General features: G+C 37.0%; 1 protein-coding gene across 4 annotated transcripts in view; it reads right to left on the reverse strand.

The window, feature by feature from the left end:
* EEA1 (early endosome antigen 1) overlaps nucleotides 1–17,043 on the reverse strand; it is a 114,890-nt gene that overhangs the window by 60,179 nt on the left and 37,668 nt on the right. For all 4 annotated transcript variants that reach the window (XM_071799987.1, XM_065837396.2, XM_065837406.2 and 1 more), the window contains 9 exons: nucleotides 12,555–12,893; nucleotides 8,412–8,561; nucleotides 7,312–7,431; nucleotides 6,878–7,081; nucleotides 6,082–6,282; nucleotides 4,509–4,622; nucleotides 3,342–3,497; nucleotides 1,329–1,468; nucleotides 393–723 (listed from right to left, as the gene is read on the reverse strand). In XM_071799987.1, coding sequence (XP_071656088.1) covers nucleotides 393–723; nucleotides 1,329–1,468; nucleotides 3,342–3,497; nucleotides 4,509–4,622; nucleotides 6,082–6,282; nucleotides 6,878–7,081; nucleotides 7,312–7,431; nucleotides 8,412–8,561; nucleotides 12,555–12,893 — 1,755 coding nt within the window. The remainder of the gene's footprint in view (nucleotides 1–392; nucleotides 724–1,328; nucleotides 1,469–3,341; nucleotides 3,498–4,508; nucleotides 4,623–6,081; nucleotides 6,283–6,877; nucleotides 7,082–7,311; nucleotides 7,432–8,411; nucleotides 8,562–12,554; nucleotides 12,894–17,043) is intronic.

The following is a 17,043-nucleotide window of genomic DNA, read 5'->3' on the forward strand; positions in this document are numbered from 1 at the left end:
AGCAAGGATCTGTACAAAAGATTCTACAAAGGATTTAAAACCGTGTTTTATAATAATAAGGTTGACGTATTTTTAAAGACGGGGACATTTCCCATCAAATTGTTTCTCCACTTGTCTTCACTTGGTTTTCTTCACCATGTTAAAGGCACGCAGCAAAGAAAAACAGATCCTCTTGTATGATATGACTGACATTTAGCAGGGCAAACATCCAGACAAAAAAATTTTAAGGTAGGCTACATGTACGAACAACTAAAAATCACCATTTCTTTTTCCTTAAGGTAATTAATTTCCATGCATTGTCATTGTATGTACATTGTTTTGAGAGAGAAAAAAAAGTCATTTCATCAGACTGTAATTGCAACAAACAATGTCTAATGAAAGAAACGACTAACCATTTCTGCCACAGCTGCTTTTCCTTTTTGTATTTCTTTTTCTAATTCCTCCTTTCTTTTTTTGAAGGATTCAGAACTTTTTGAGAGCTTGTCTTTGGTAGCTGTAAGGTCCTTTAACAGAGTATCCTTCTCCAATTTCACTTGTTGCAGCTCTGATGTCGCTGCTTGCATTTTACAGTCTAATTCCTTGAGTTGTTTACTTGTATCTTGATTTGATTTCTCAAGGTTTTGTTTGAGGCTGGTCTTTTCCTCCTCCTGCTTTGAAATTTGCTGTTTCGCTTGTTCAAGGGCCTCAGATTTCTTCTGTAAATCCGATTTAGCACTAGACAACCTGCAAATGAAAAGAGAAAAATGAAGTGTGGTTTTTTAAAATTCTTCTTCACAGGTTTCTTTGTATCATTAAATGTCTCTATTATTTAACATATTAACTGTAGAACTACTTCAAAGTATGTCTTTTTCATCTAGAACATGGGCATTTTGTCTCTCCAGTGAAGACATCCCAGCATCTCTAAATGCTACTTTGAGATGGATTTTTCTTCCTCAAATGTTATGAACAGAAACTAGCCCTTACGCTTATGCATAAATTACAAATTAGTCATTGAAAGTTACAGAGCTGTGGATATTTAAAGATGGGCCTCAGTACTTCAAACTGTTCAGCTATTAAGCTGAAAACAATCACAAAGAATAAACTGAAGAAGTGTACTGAATCACAGCAGTGATTCACATGACACAACATGGCAGATGGAATCTGCATGGCATACAGAGTGAAAGAAAACAGGTGGAATGTAAGTGGGTTCTTGTAGCAGAGAGAATATATTGCTTTTATCTATGATTTTAAGAAATCACAGGAGAGAAGAATAAAATTTAAACTCTAGTCGAAACCACTCTAGTTTTAAGTCTGACTCTGAAAAGTCTTATAACACAGGAAACGCATACGCTTCTTTTGCTCCTTCAAGTTGTTTACTCAGTTCTGCTGTTCGGAGGTCTAATTCTGTATATTGCTGGCGCTGCTGCTGTAACTCCTGAAGAGTTTGTTCTTTGCTTGCTTTAGCATCAAGAACATCAGCTTCAAACTTCTGAGATAGAAAAATAAAAAACATAGAGACATCAGAACACAACCAGCAAAATAAAAATAGCAACAAAAAGCACAAGTCATCTAGCCTGTGAGTAACGTTTAGTGTAGAAAGGGGTCACAATTCTCACAAACCATCCATCTCTTTCATTAGTTTGCTGTTTATCTTTCATTAGTCAGTTGCTGCAAATCTCTTGCTCCACCAGAAGTGATCTGTTTTGGTAAAAGATTTTAAAATTAAATGCCAAGCAGACATTTTACTGCGAAGTAAGCAGAAATCTTCAAAGAGCCTATCCAAAACATGTATATAAAAAAAGGCGATACACAGCGCTCAGCTTTGGGGCTGGGATCTCAGCCACCACCAAGCCATTTCAGCAGTTTCAAATGGCTGATGATTTACATATCCCAGGAACTCTGACATTCTTTACAACAAAAACAAAGACACGAACTAGAGCTGTAAAGAAATCCTACGCTCACCTGGAAGAGGTTTTTCTTGTTTTGTTTATAGAAGGTATTTGTTCATTTACATGGAGTATAAAGAACACAGGAGTATTGAGCAGATGAGCACTGCTCAGACTCTCTAACACACTGGTTATTTTACAGGCACTTCTGCTTTCATGCAGTGGTCATAAACCAAAATGCCCAAGTTTATCTGAGAAAATTCCTACGGGCTCTTTGGTTTCTATTCTTTTTTTTTTTAATACCATGCATTCAACTGGAATGATCCCAAAGAATGGTGATGACACCGAGATTTTACACAGAATTGCATTCCTGTTGACAGCATCAACAACCCTGCTCAGTTTCACACTTCAGCTACCAGGAACCTCATAAAATCTTGTGCGAGAAAGCACTGTATTCCTCCCAAGCATTTGTGTCTGTTGGCTACTTGTGAAATTTTAGCAAAAGGATGGCAAATAAAGACACAAATGAAAGCAGACAGGGAAAAAAAAAAAAGTGTATGAAAGAAGAGAGACGAAAGCACAAAATAATTATGTTAATAATGCAAATGTCTGACTGCTTTATTTTTTAATAGCACTGAATTAAAAATTTCATCTACGGAAAACAACCTTCCTTCTCTTCTATAGAGAAAATAAGCTAAGAAAAACACACAGTCTTGAGCATAAGGACTGCTATCTCCCTCAAAACAGACAGACACCACTGCAAAATGAATTCTGCATTGCTCCTATGACCAAAAATTCTGACCACCAAGAATGCTCAACTAATATTGAACAAAGGTTAAAGCCCAAATTTAAAAGCTCCCAAACATTAGGACTAATTCATCTCCTTAACTGAAAACATTAGCATCTCAAAACACCAAAAGGTTCTGCAAACCTTCTGCCAGAATTATGTGTACTTTAAAAAAAAAAAAACTGATTCCAGAAATGGAATGCCAAATTCAAGATCAAGTTAGCAGAAAAACACTAATAAAAAAAAGTCTTGATTATTACCCTCTGTAGAAGCTTACTGAAAGGCTTTACAAATACATTAAATCAGGTAGTGTAAACTTGGGCTAACCAATGTAACACATATTCCTTGCTACCACAAGTCTATAAGGTTGAACTCAAAGACTCTCATTTTGGCGAGTATTCATGTTCTCTCTCATAACACTTTACAGTTAGAACAGAGGTTGGCGGAAGCACATGTACAGGAAAATGACAATGTCCTAAACGTCTCTTCTTAGTATGATATGCTAGCGTGGAAGAAGAAAAACAAAAAGGATTAAAGGTGGATCAGGATATATTAGTGTAAAAGAAAACCTACAAAAGTGGTACTGTTATAATCCTTCCCCCACAATTTGAGCACAGTTTTTATGATGTACTATCAAACAGGAAATAACACCAGTTTCTGTAAGCTCAGAGACTGTTTTTAATACAAACCTTAAGCTGCCCCTCAAGTTCTTCAGTTTTCTGTTCTAAATAAAGATGTTTCTCTTTGTACTCTTTAAGATTGGCTTCCAGCTGAGCACAGTATTCCTGCTTGTCATTCAGCTTAGCTGTAACCTGATCCAACTGAACGCTGACCTTATTTAACTCCTGAGGTAAAATAAAAATATGAGCGTTGTTAGTTTTTAAATAACATCCAGAAATGATTAATGTCACATGTGCTTCAAATGATCTAACTTGTTCAAATTTAAAAGGAAAATAATGTTTCTTTTTAATTTTGAGGGGCAGGAAATTGAGGAGAAACACAAACACGTGCACAAATTCTCTTTGTTAAACTGATTAAATTTCTTTTAAAGCCTCAATATTTCTCTCAAACTTCACAGCCTGTGGGCTAAATCTTAGCAAAGGTGTTTTAAGCTATAAATGGAAGAGGCACTGTAGGTAATAAATGCACTAGATCCTGCAGTTAGCACAACAGTAACTAGAAAGTAATGCCACAAAACCTCAGAGAAAATTTTTGCTGTCTTCATGAAATCAAGCACCACCAAAGAGGAAAGTCAATACCATGGAAACAGTCAGTTCTCCACATACCAGAGATGATTTCAAACCATTTAGTTTAACAGAAAACAACGTAATTTCTGCAAGAGATATCACTAAGGTGACAGCTACATTGAAGCTCATTGATCTCCAACCAAGCTGATTTATTTCTTAATTAACTATTTAATAGTTGCTAAAAGAGGTTTTCTCTTTATAGCAATTAATTACATTCCCACCCTAAAAAAAATGCTGCTATATTAGCATCTGCTGGATGTTTTCACAAAGACCACAGCAGCAATAATTCTAACAATGTAAATATTTGATTCAGCAGTCAGTGGAATGCTTCATCAGCATTAACAAACATTAAAAAATGCCGTTTTAACAACAGTCTTTCGGGTTTTGTGTCAGTTGGCACACAGATAACTATTTCTGAATACAGGCATCTGATTCTGAATTTATCTGAATCTGCAAAAAGAACTGAATACATAGCATGTGGTTAAAATACCATAAATTATGATTTCCAAATGCATATTGCAATGCGTAGTTTGTAAACAGACTATTCTTAGGTTTTTAACCAGTTTATCAGGTTAGATAGAAACTTTCTGCTTATATGTTGCTCATAACCTGTTGCTTATCTTGCAGTGCATGTTGGGCAGTGTCGAGATGATTCTGAAGATCCGCTCTCTGAGCAGCTTTTGATGCTTCTGCTGAAAGCAGCAATTCAGTCTTTGCTTTTACCTGAAAGACAAGTTGCATTTCACTACAATTTCTGGTTTACTGTAGCTCATTTTTTTATATTAATCAGTAACTTTAATACTAAAATCAGTAGTTTTCACGTGCTATTCAAAAAAAAAAAAAAAGGAAGAAAGATTTTCAAGGTTTAGAAAAACATCAGGATATTAAGCCACAGTTCTTACTTTGAGCTAAAAAAACAGACAAACAAACAAAACAAAACACACACACACAAAAAAAAAACAGTCTCACTCATCTTCTATTCTAGGAAAACATTTTTACTTACTAACTAGGAACAATGGGATAGACTTACTGCATTCACACCCCTGCACACCTTGATAACCTCAGACTACATGCACATTTAAGTGCCCCTAAATTTTTGAAAGCAAAAAGAAAAAGAAACAACCAAAAAATGCTTCTGCATGCATACTATCTTTCTCTGCTCCTATGTGCCTGTTACGGAGAGACCTGCTTTCCTTTCAAAACACTCACCAAATGAAAATGCAAAAGGTGGGTGTAATGGTGTTGGTGCACAGAGGCAATGTTCAGGGTCACTTGCTATTGCGGTTTACTGATTTTCTCCCTAGTATAGAAACACTGCTTCACTGAAGACTGTATGTAAGGAAAGCTCACGCTGCCTTAAAAAGCAGTTACAACACCCCATAGATCATTCAGTTCTAGTTCTAATATTGTGGTGAAAATACAGCCCAGATAGTGCAGCGAAGCCCAATAAAAACATCACAAAGCTCCATATAGGAAGAAGTTCCTAGACCTGTTCAGAAACCGAGTAACACTAATTCAAAAGACAGCCCAGTGCGTTAATCCAACAACAGCACCAGCTGCTCCAAGTGTACCGAAGCAAGAACTTCTGATCAAATGTTATTTATTCTTTGGGAGAGCTGAGCATAATTAGCAGCTTTTAGCTTAAGCAGCACTTAGCAGTAGCAGAGTCCACACTGAGTCCACAGTGAGGAATCGGCTTGTATATTGGATTAAATTGACACCAAGGTGGCCCGCAGCTTTTTTGTTTTTTGGCAAGACAGCAGCAGAGGAAATTTCTAGGCAACAAGAAGATATTAGTGACTTGAAAGACTTTTACTCTGGTACACAGAATCCAGGACTGATAAGAACAGGGTTTTGGATGACTAATCTTACAAATACAACATGACATGCTTGAGCACAGGTTTTCCCACCTCAATTATGAATGCAGGGGGTTTTTTTAATTAAAAAAAAAAAATCTCAAAACAATACAGACAATTACAACACCAAAAAGCAAAATTTGCCATCTATTGCTATTCCAAATCCACCTACATTTTCCTCAGTTTTAACTGCCTTATTTTAATTCATTTGTCTGTTAGTAGAAACATGCAATTTTTCCCAAATTGCTTTGTACGTCCTCTGGAGAGAATATGGAAATCAGAAGTAGCATTTATCATTACCAGATGATAGTATAGAGTGCCATTACCTGTACATCCAGTTGTGAAACTTTCTCTTTACTTTCATTTAGCTGGCTGGTTAGTTCAGCGATGTTTGTTTCCAGGGAAAGCACACGGTCTTGAGCAGCTCTTAGATGTGCCTTTTGCTCCTGCACTTGCTCATGCAAATTCTCTTGGGCTTGTTTATGACTTTCTGATTGATTCTTCAGCTTTTCTGTTAGCTGAGTTACCTGCAGGGGAAAAAAAAAAAAAGGAGGTAAGCAGAAGAAAAGGCTGGAAAAACATGTTCAAGGAAGTAATTAATCTTTTGACTTCTAGCATGTCTTTGGAGACACAAAACTATCACATTTCTTTTTCTAAGCTATGACAGTAAAGCTATATTGTACACACTACCAGAGTTTAAACAGGTTACCAGATGAAAATGGAAGTGAAACAGAACCATTAATTTGGCCTTACTGCAACAAAAATAAACTATTAAGGTGACAACAGATGCATGCTAAACTGAATTTAGTGTTGAAAGCAGGAATGAAACTTCTTTTTAAAATAAGAGAAACCAACATGTATATGTAGCCAAAAATTATTTGTAAGCACATATTACTAGCATTTGTACATAGAAAATATCTAGGAATTCTTTCCCTTATGCTGATAGCAAGGAAGTCACCAAAACACAAGTCCTGTGAAATAATTTACAGTAAGATCTTTAAAGTAAGTATCAAAGAAACAGCAAACTATAGAAGTTTGGTGTCAAATGTATGAGACAGAAGAAAAGGAAACAAGATTCAATAATGACAATGAAAGAAACGAAACAATTCTCCAAGTTCTTACCTGTATTTGCAATGCATGGTTTTTCTCTTGCAGCTGGTTAAGAACTGCAGTTTCTCCTTCACCAGCTTGAATTTTTGCATATAAATCCTCTCTTTCCTTTTCTAGCAGAGAGATGTTTTCCTTGCTTTTCTGAAGCAAAGCCTCAAGATTTTGAATTTTTTGGTCCTTATCTCCAATTTGTCGTAGAACTTGCTCCAAATCATTCTAGAAAATCGCATAATAGCTTCCTTAATTATAAGGACCTTAGAAGTTATTCCTAATGCATAAAATGTTGAATAAATTAATTAAACACTTTCCGTATATCCTGTTCTAGATTTGCAAGTTAATTTATTGAAACTAGAACAAGTCATGCAAGTCACTTTTACAGAGAAAACGTATTTAAAATAATGAAATCTTGAAATACACTTTGACATGAGGATATGTAACTATGTTACCTGGGCTTCTCGTAGTTTTGCTGTAGTATTTTGCTGAAGTGTCTGCTGTTCCTGGTGCTGCTGTTTTGCTTTATCTAATTGATGCTGCAATTCAGTGGAATTTGCTGCTTTTTCCTTTAGCTGAAACAAAACCAAAAAACAAATAAACAACCAAATAAGACAAGCACCATTCAGTGTGCCAATAGTGTTCCATGTTCATTCTAATGATAAAAGATTTTAGTCTATGAAAACTGGTATAAAAATAGTGTGTAATGCTAGCTAAAGAATCAAAATCTAACCAAAGCATTCATTACCATTAATAGGTGAGATTCTATACCACAAGTGAGAACTACGAAACAACTTTCAGACATATGTATTTTTGTTCTCAAAAATCATGAGATTTTTAGTACATTTTTTCCAATAGTTGTTAGGATGTAACATGATTGATAACATAGACACCTGTAAAGCAACATTATTATTACTATTATTAGCAGTTTTAGTAGCAACTTCAGTTTAGCAGCGTCTCCACCTCTATACTGGTCAAGGCTTTGAGAATTAGCTACAGAAAAGCATTAAAGTTTTGACAACATACCACTCAGTTATTTGGCCAATCCCCATAGAGGCAGCAGAAAGTCAGCAATATATACAAGATACTCATTAAAACAAACAAAAATTAATAAAGCAAGTGTTATCTGCCCATCCACCCCACACAGGCTATTAACTATCCAAGACCTGCTCTGTTATGTTCACTTTTTCTTTATGTAGGGCTTTATCTCACAAAAATAGCCACACACAAAACTTTATGCATATGGGCTTAGGTACACCTAGGTCTTTTTTTTTTCTAAGATCTTTGGAGAAAGCTCATAAGTGCAAAAAGCACATCTTTTATTCATCTGTAAAACGTCATGAACACACATGCATCCAGTGAGCATTTAGCCTTACAAAATCTGTCACGTAAGTGGCATTTTGGCAGATTTTGACAAGTTCACTGTGAGATTTGAAAAACAGTAGTCAAGTGAAATTTCTGTAAGGACAAACTTTAAAAACTGCAACATCACAACAAGTGTCTACAGGCTACCATCAGAACTGGAGGAAACCAGAGTCTGCAGAAAAGCCCCTACCTCCTCTTCAGCACGTGAAAGTTTTAATTGCAGCTCAGCCACCTGCTGCTCTTTGTCCATCAGTTTCTCACTCGACAGCTGCCTCTGCTCCTTTAGCCGCCCGTGGGCTTCCCCAAGCTGGCGCTCTGTTTCTAGAAGTTTACTGTGCAACTGAAAAAAAAAAACAAACAAAACAAACAAACAAAAAGTCATCAATTTTTTCAGCCATTCTTTAGCCAACAGTACTGTATTTTAGACTCACTTTGTGCAATGTTTACCCTAAAGTATCCATAACTCAAGCATCAAACAACTACCTGAGCTCCTGAAGTCATGCATGCACATCATACACCTCAGAAACACAGATCATGTTAAAGAACAGCATCAATGGTACGAGCATGAACAAATATTAAAAAAAGTAGGTTGCAGGGACCCAGAAACATCTTCATTTACCTACAGAAGCCCTTCAATATGAGTTACAGAGATTTAACAGAAACACAAAGAGGTCAATCCTTCAGACACATATGTATTATCATGTAAAAATAGTGATGCTTAGAGCAATTTCATCTTACACAGTGCACACCCTCGCTCCTCCAGATACAGCACCATGTCTTTACCTGCTCCGTTGGCTCCCACCATATACTGTTCTGCATTGCTAGACTCATTAAGAGTATGATTTTTAGCTTGATCTGGCTACATCAATGGCATTCATTCTCTGCAGAGAAGACATACATGAACCTCCAACATACGGAACACCGTAATTTTCGTGGCTTGTACCCCAGGACATCCAAGCAGCAGAGAGCTGCTAGGGGGGTGTGTTCTTCCAGCTGGACATAAGCCTGGCATATAATTTTTTTAGTCATCAAAAGCAGTTCTGTAACATCTCCAAAGTGTGAGGATGGCCTTTTACAATTCACTGTTATAACAAGCTCTCTCCATAAAATCAGGTTTTCTTTTATTTGAAACCATCACTGCAGGCCCCGGGTTACCTCTTGCCTACTGCCACATGAACACATTCACAGATGAATTGATGAATACGAACTTTCAACTCAATGCAAAACCAGGAAATGGATCAGGCCTTGCAGCACATTTGGGCCATCTCTCAAAATTTGGCTGTGGTCATCAAAGAATGCAAAAGTTATAGGGGATGAAGACAGGAAAACAAATGTGTGTATGCCTTATTTTGTTAGGAAACCAAGCTAAATTATTTGTTTTTATGCCCACAACCACAAAAGCTGTGAATGATAAGCTGTTCGGCCTGTGGTCAAGATGCTGACTGCTAAGTATGACTGCACGGTTAAGAGAGAGGTAGAAGAAGAGGGATGACAGGGTGGAGAAAGAGATCATAATCTTTCTTCCAGGAATCAAAAACATCTTTTTCACAGAAATTACCAAATTATTAACATTTCTCACTAAAAACACAAGCAAGATTTTGAGGAAAAATCTAACGAAGAAAGGGTATAACAAGATTTTGAAAGACTTTAAGATTGATTTTAAGTAAACAGAATAAAATCCAGGATTAACCTATGTCACAGAACACAAAAATCATTAAAAATATTTAGACTTTCAAAGGTGCAATCAAGTAGATTCAAACTTTCTCAACAACAGTATTTATCATCAATTAATGTTTCTTCAAGACTGAAGCAGTCTTCAGAAGTAGTTGTGCTACCCTCTTCCTATTGTTGTACTGGAACCAACATTATCATTGAAGTTTCCTTCCATTGTGACGATCACTTCCTTCACATCACCCAAATTCTAAAATATACAAATTTCACCTGACATTCATCTGTTCAAATGAATTTTGAGAAGATGGGAAGGATTCTTTGAAAATGTGATTTGACTAAACAACCATACATGTAGCTTCATAAGCAACATTCATTGTGTCAATATAAGCTATTGGCCTACAGGCACAAAAAGATAATATCCATTAAAGTACTAAATGAACAAATACGAGTAATTTAATATTTTCATGACCAAACTTCAGTTTGGAGGGAGAGAGAGGAAGAGAAGTGTTTGCTTGGCTTTATTTTATACTATGTAGGAAGGGCTTTTTTTCCTCCACTATTCTTTTACCATACAGTTCTAAAACAAATCCTGAGATCCAGCAGCTTGTTCAGGTTTTCTTGCTTTGACAGTCTTCCTTCCCAACGGTATCACCAGAGAATGTGCAACACCTCTCTCTCCTCTCACAGGAATTAATTCAGAAATGCATTATTCACCTTCTTCCTCCTTCATTTTCCCACCCCAAAAATCCTTCCCAAAAATGCCCTCTCAGGCTGAAGCCAGATTTCAGCTCAACCTCTTGGTTGTGCTTCTGAAGCTTCAATAAATGTTGCCTAATCAGACCAAGGCAGTTTTATCAAGTGAGGATTCCTAAGGACATAACTAAAATACTTATCTCCCTTCCTACTGACAGAAGACTGATGGGAGAAGTCATTCTGGGGATGTAATACATACATAAATGAAGTTTTGGCAAGCCACCGTTCTTCCACACGCACAGCTTGCAACTTAATCTATTTCAGTCTTGACAAAGGGTTGAAAATTGAGAAACACTCACTTCAAAAATATGAAGTTTTAGCAAAAGATTAAAATGAAGTACATCATACTAACAAAGAAACAGATTATTTTTTCCATCTTAGGACTGGACATGATTCCTGATGCACAAATATTTTTCCAGTCTAACACATTAGTCCCCAAGACAGAAGATAAAACAGAGTCCAACCACCCTCAAATGTCAGCATGCTCGATGTTATATGGAAGTCCTGCTTCCATAACTCATTGGACTCAGCAAAACAATATGTAAATGGTGTGGTGGGTGTATGCTCTAGGTGTTCTAATTTTCAGAAACATAAAGAGATGGCGTTTGTGGAGAGACACAAAGGAAGCAATATTAAGACTTCATATTACCCCTGCTTTTGATACTAAGCATTCCCTCCTGTATTCACTACTCAATTTTAAAGCAAATCAAGAATTGTTCAGTTCTAATGTAAAACAAAGATTCACTTTTCTCAAACTTCCTACAGAATAGTAAAATTACTAGAAGTGAAACTACTTCTGATACTCTATTTAAATATGGTTTTTTTTATAACCTGAATTCATTATAGCTTCAGCTATCTTACTGAAATAACCAGAAAAAATAACCTTGCTGACTTCTTAGGTTGGCCTACAGGCACAAATTCCCTCAAACTTCCTACAGAATAGTAAAATTACTAGAAGTGAAACTACTTCTGATACTCTATTTAAATATGGTTTTTTTTATAACCTGAATTCATTATAGCTTCAGCTATCTTACTGAAATAACCAGAAAAAATAACCTTGCTGACTTCTTAGGATTTATCTTTTATCACATTTGTCATGGAAATACAATATTCCGAGTAGCCCTCTCATTTGACAATACTCTCCTTATTTCAGGGAATGCATCAACAAAAAAAAGGAAAGGGGAAAAAAACGTGGGATGAAAGTAGAGGTCATTTAACACTGTAAGAGAAAAAGAGTGGACAAAAAAACTTGTTGTAGATCAGCTCAAGCCTTTTTTATTCACATACAAAAAAAAAGTCAAGTCAGAACATGAGAAAGAAGCTACAACGTTTATGCTCATTCAATCTTAACCTTCAAAACTGAAAGTATAAAGATAGCTTTATGAAGAGGTCCAGATAGAAAAGTATTAGTAAGAAATTTCTGTTTCAGAAAAAGGGGAATTATACTACAGATAGATATTACGCGAGCCTTCCCAGAAATAAATATGTGGAAAGGTGGTTAAAACTGTCGATCTTGCTGACTTTGATTGTGACACCGGGGCTACACCTATGCTCATTTCCCACTGAGAAGAGTTTGGACCTACTAAGAAGATTCAGACATAACGACATACAAATACCAAAGAGTTTCTGCACTTTTACTACAGCCTCTTCTTTTTGCCTGTTCTTTTTTTTTTACTTCTCTCAGGTGAAGAGGTGATTGTATTTCATTCTCTGCAGCATTAGGAAGAATGCTTTGTATTTATTCAAATACCAGCTAGCTTTATATTTATTCAAATACAAGTACTGGTTAGCTACTCCTCTTTAATAAGGAAATGCAAATCCATATGCACACAAAATACGCATGGACAGTTTAAAAAACGTTAATGGGATGGTATAAGGAAGGAAGTCTAGAAGGCTTCAGGAACCTTACCTGACTCAGCTCACTTTGGAGCTGCAGGCCATGCTGCTCTTTTTCCTCCCTCTGCTGCTGGAGCTGTTTACATTCCGCCTTGAGATGCTGGTACTTTGTCTCTACTTCAGACAACTCTTCTTTAAGTTTCTGGTTTGCTTCCCCCTTCTCACCCAGCTCTGTCTGTAATCTCTGTATTGAGGCTTCAGATGCAGACAGCTTTGCCTGAAGCTGCTGGCAGTCCAGGTCTTTCTGGTGAAAGCTTGCCTGCACGTTCTTCTTACTCACAGATACTTCATTGTGTTTTTCTTCCAGCTGGGTGTAGTCCTGTTCTTTCTTCAGCAGCTTCTCCATCAGACTCTATGAAAAGAGTTACACAGCAATTCAATTGCAGTGCTGCTTAGAGCTGTTCAATGCATTATTCAAATTTCTTCTCAAGTGTTAATGCTGAATGGCAAAGAACTTGCTCAAAAACATTATTAAAGGAAATATTGCCCTGCATTTTGCATTACACAAGTTGATTCTGGAACCCATACACAGCATAGAGTTTCAACTGGAAAGACTGGTTTTCATATTCTCACATAAATACACTTCCTCTTACTGATCACAGACTCTATTTCTGTATCCTGAAGACTAATTTGCTTTCCCAGAACGTTCAGATTCTAGGTCATTACAACTGCATTTGCTTGGGGAAAAGTTAAAATAGTATTTCGAGCTATTAGTATACAGAAGAGGTTTTCAAGTCTCACTGTCCTTCACGCAATTCCCTCAGCAACAACATTTGTGGATTAATTCCTGTCTAATCCTGTGCAGTCATCATGCTGGTCATTTTTAGAAGCATCCTAATTTTGCCTTGTTACTATACCTACAGCATGACCTGGTATCCAAACTATGGAAGAGAACCTGTGAAAACTAATCAAAACTGTGATATTGATAAATCAAAGAATGAAACACTCATGATTTAACCTTCATTTTAGAAGATGATGTTTTTACATTTTAATTCAAACGATCTAACTTCCTTCCACACAAATCAGATCAAAGAGGATGGTTGCTTTGAGTTTAAAAACACTAAAAACTGGGATACCCTAAAGGAAAGACATGAACATCACTGTCAGATTTTTCTTACCACATCAACAACAGTAAATATTGCAGGGTCTAAGGTCTTACTATCAAATTTACATGCCATTTTTTTCTGGGAAAAAAAATATTTACAGGTAATATTCAGCTATTACACATTGCTTTTTATCAAATATCACAAACTAATCAAAACTATATTTAGAGAGAAATTAAATATCTTAATGGACAAGACATAATTCCAGAAAGTTCAGGTTTTCCCCCAAGCTTAGCTGAGGCACTAACTAGAATTTCAATGATCTCCAAGCAGAACAAAGAAGTCACAAGAATCATTTTCATTTTCCTGTGGCATTTCTTGAAGCACAGAAACAGAGTTGCAGGGAGGCCCTGGTCACTGTGCAATGTAGGTAATCCATTCCATCCTCTTGAAATGTACCATCAGGTTCCATTTATTGCAGCACCTTCATCATATCTCAGTGGAGTATTACTATGCACATCTTTTAAATCCTTGCATTCTTTCTGCAGTTACAGGGACTACTGTATTCTCTAGTGACCCTTTCAACTAAAATACAGAAAAATAAAGATCACTTCTAGCATGTCAACCTGAAAAAAATACTACTGCTGAGGTCAGTCTTATGTATCAAAACTTCAGACAGTTCTGCAACTTTGGAATAACACTGTTCCAAAAATAACACAGATAGTGCTGCAATTCTAGCAATGCTGGGTATCTTGAAAGTGTACTTCTAAACAGTATCCAGGGGTGAAACCTATTTTGCCAGAAGAAAAAGCTGTAAAATTATTCAAATAAGATGAACAGTTTTGTTCTTTACAGATTTTAACAAACAATTACTATATTGGCCCTTGTAAACCATATGCAGACACTTCCATTTTATAACCATAATAAAATAAACAGAAGAATCTATTAAAAAAAACAGAGGTTACAAAAGAAGCAATCTTGCAAATGACAACTCTAGCAGTTCAGCAACCCATGTGAGAACATATATAATTAGTGCCCTATGTGTCCATCTAAAAAAATATACACTTTCTAAAGCACAAAATTTAGCTGTTACGGGTAAGCACACACTCTTATACATGCATATATAAAATGCAGGAATAGAGTACATAAAGCACATACTGAGGTCAGGTGTCATCTTTATCCTCCTGAAGCCAGTGACAAGGCTTCCACTGCTTTAGAAAAGATTTCACACTCAGAATGTAAAATAAAGTTGTAATTCCCTTTTCATTAAAGAGAAATGGCCAGGCAGGATCATTAACATTTATGCTGAATCGTGGTCCTGAAATACCAACAAACTAAAGCACCTTTTTCATCATAGCTGGGCAAGCAAGAACTAAGGTTTTTATTACTACTACTTCATAACTAGATCCACATGTCACAAGTAGAACTTTGTGAAGAGTCAGTGCAGGGCATTAACTTAATTTTTCAAGTAAAGTTTGTGGGGGGGGTGGAAAGAAGAAAGAGATACATTTAACATTGTCCTGAAGCAGACTGAGACTCTGGAAAGTTTTCAGGAATGCTATAAAAAACAAAAAAGATGCAAAGCCTCTTCACCATCACCTCACAAGCTATCCAGAAGACAGCCAAGAACAGCAGAGGTTCTTCACCATCACCTTCCAACCTGTCCAAAGGACAGCCAAGAGTAGCAACTACACATGGCTGGAGATGATGCTCCCCATCCTGTGCTACTCTCTTCCTCCCTGGTCTAAATAGTAACACAACCACGAATACCAGCGTTGAAAGCCACTGCCCCTCAGAGCTGAACACCTTCTGCAGTCACCAATGGCCAGACAAAGCCACAAAGACCTGCTGCTGCTTCCACTCAAGAAGAGTTGTGTTTGTCGCCAGCCTGCAGCCTGTGTGTGACTGAAGCCCATGAGCAGGCTCGAGGCCATGGAGCTGCCAGGCTATGGTCATTCATGTCACACCAGTGGACCTAGCAGTGTTTTCTATCTGGATGCACATGCCAGTTGCATCCCAGATATATAAAGGGATACATATACACACACCAGCCACCTCTCTTCCCCAAGCCTTGATATCCATCAAAAAGTAAGAGGGAATGACAGTATGTTCCAGAACTCAGTTAAAAGCCCTGAGACTTCAAAGCTCACAAGATATTATACAACACCACACTGATCTCTTCATTATAACTCCTCCATGGAAAAAAACATGTAATACCTGTCAGTAGTGACAGTTGCTAAATATTAAAGAACAAACTCTGTGGTCACTGACCAAATTTCAGAATAGTTACATGAGCAGAAGGCTGGAAACTAAGCATTTGTCCCTGCAGATAATGCATCACAATTCTTCTGAAAGAAAACAAATGAAAAACCCCACGTGCAATGAGTGTGGAATTACAAGTCCTACACTTCAGGGAATACACTGGATTTTCACACATTAGGTCTCTTCTGGGCTACAGACCATTACGGGCCCCCGCAAGGCAAGCCAAGCTCCATAATTACAGTGCTTTATAAATGAAGGAAAGGCAGTTCCTGCTGATCTCAGAGAACTGATCTTATCTACTTGTCATCTGCTCTTCTCATTATAGCTCCTGAAAATATAAGAAACAGCTTGCTCGCTTGAGGTTGTGCATGAGCTTGAAAAGCTCTGCATCAATGCACAGAAATATCTTCCTGCATCGCAATGGAATTATAAACGGATACACATAGCAAAAGGCACAATATATTCTATCCTGGCTCCTCCCCCCTCCCTGACAGCTTCTTCAAGGAGTGAAAACTGCTCAAAGGGGAGTAATTTCTGTTATTTGGGAAGCTAGTCTCACTTTTTCCAATTGTAGGTCCAAGACCTCCAGGGCCAAGATCCCTTGGCTAGCACACCATCTCATAGATATTGCGTTTCAAAAAGCTGCATAAAGAGGTGGTTGTAAACTGCTTTAGGTCACTGAAACTGAAAGAGGAAAGTAGCTTGCTGCTACTTCTTCCTATTCCTCAAGTGGTGCTTGGCATTAACCCGACATAGCAGAGGATTCTCTCTTGAAGTATGATTATCTTATGCATCAATCTGTTTCACTCCACACTGTTAGTGTTATATTCAGGCAAGGGCTCTATGCTGTACAGCAATAATTTCATCAAAAGCTTGATTCAGTGTAGCTGCTCTGTGAAGTTCAGCATGACAATTCTCACCATCTCAGTTCTGCATCTGATTTAATGAGCCAAACGAAGAGTCATCCTACCAAAGGCAAGCTTAATTTACCAAATTTTAATTGCACCTTCTTATGTTCTTTGCAAATGCTGCTTTAATATTAGATTACATTAAGTTCACACTGTTTGGTCCCTGCCCCTTCCTATTTTCCAAGACTGAAAATGTTGCTGGTAAACACACCTATGTAATGTGTACAGTTCATATACAGTGTTATATATACACACACAAAAAAAGCAGCACGTGTCTTTGTCTCCTTTC

The sequence above is a fragment of the Patagioenas fasciata genome, chromosome 1 (genome assembly GCF_037038585.1).
Source record: "Patagioenas fasciata isolate bPatFas1 chromosome 1, bPatFas1.hap1, whole genome shotgun sequence".
NCBI classification, from domain to species: domain Eukaryota; kingdom Metazoa; phylum Chordata; class Aves; order Columbiformes; family Columbidae; genus Patagioenas; species Patagioenas fasciata.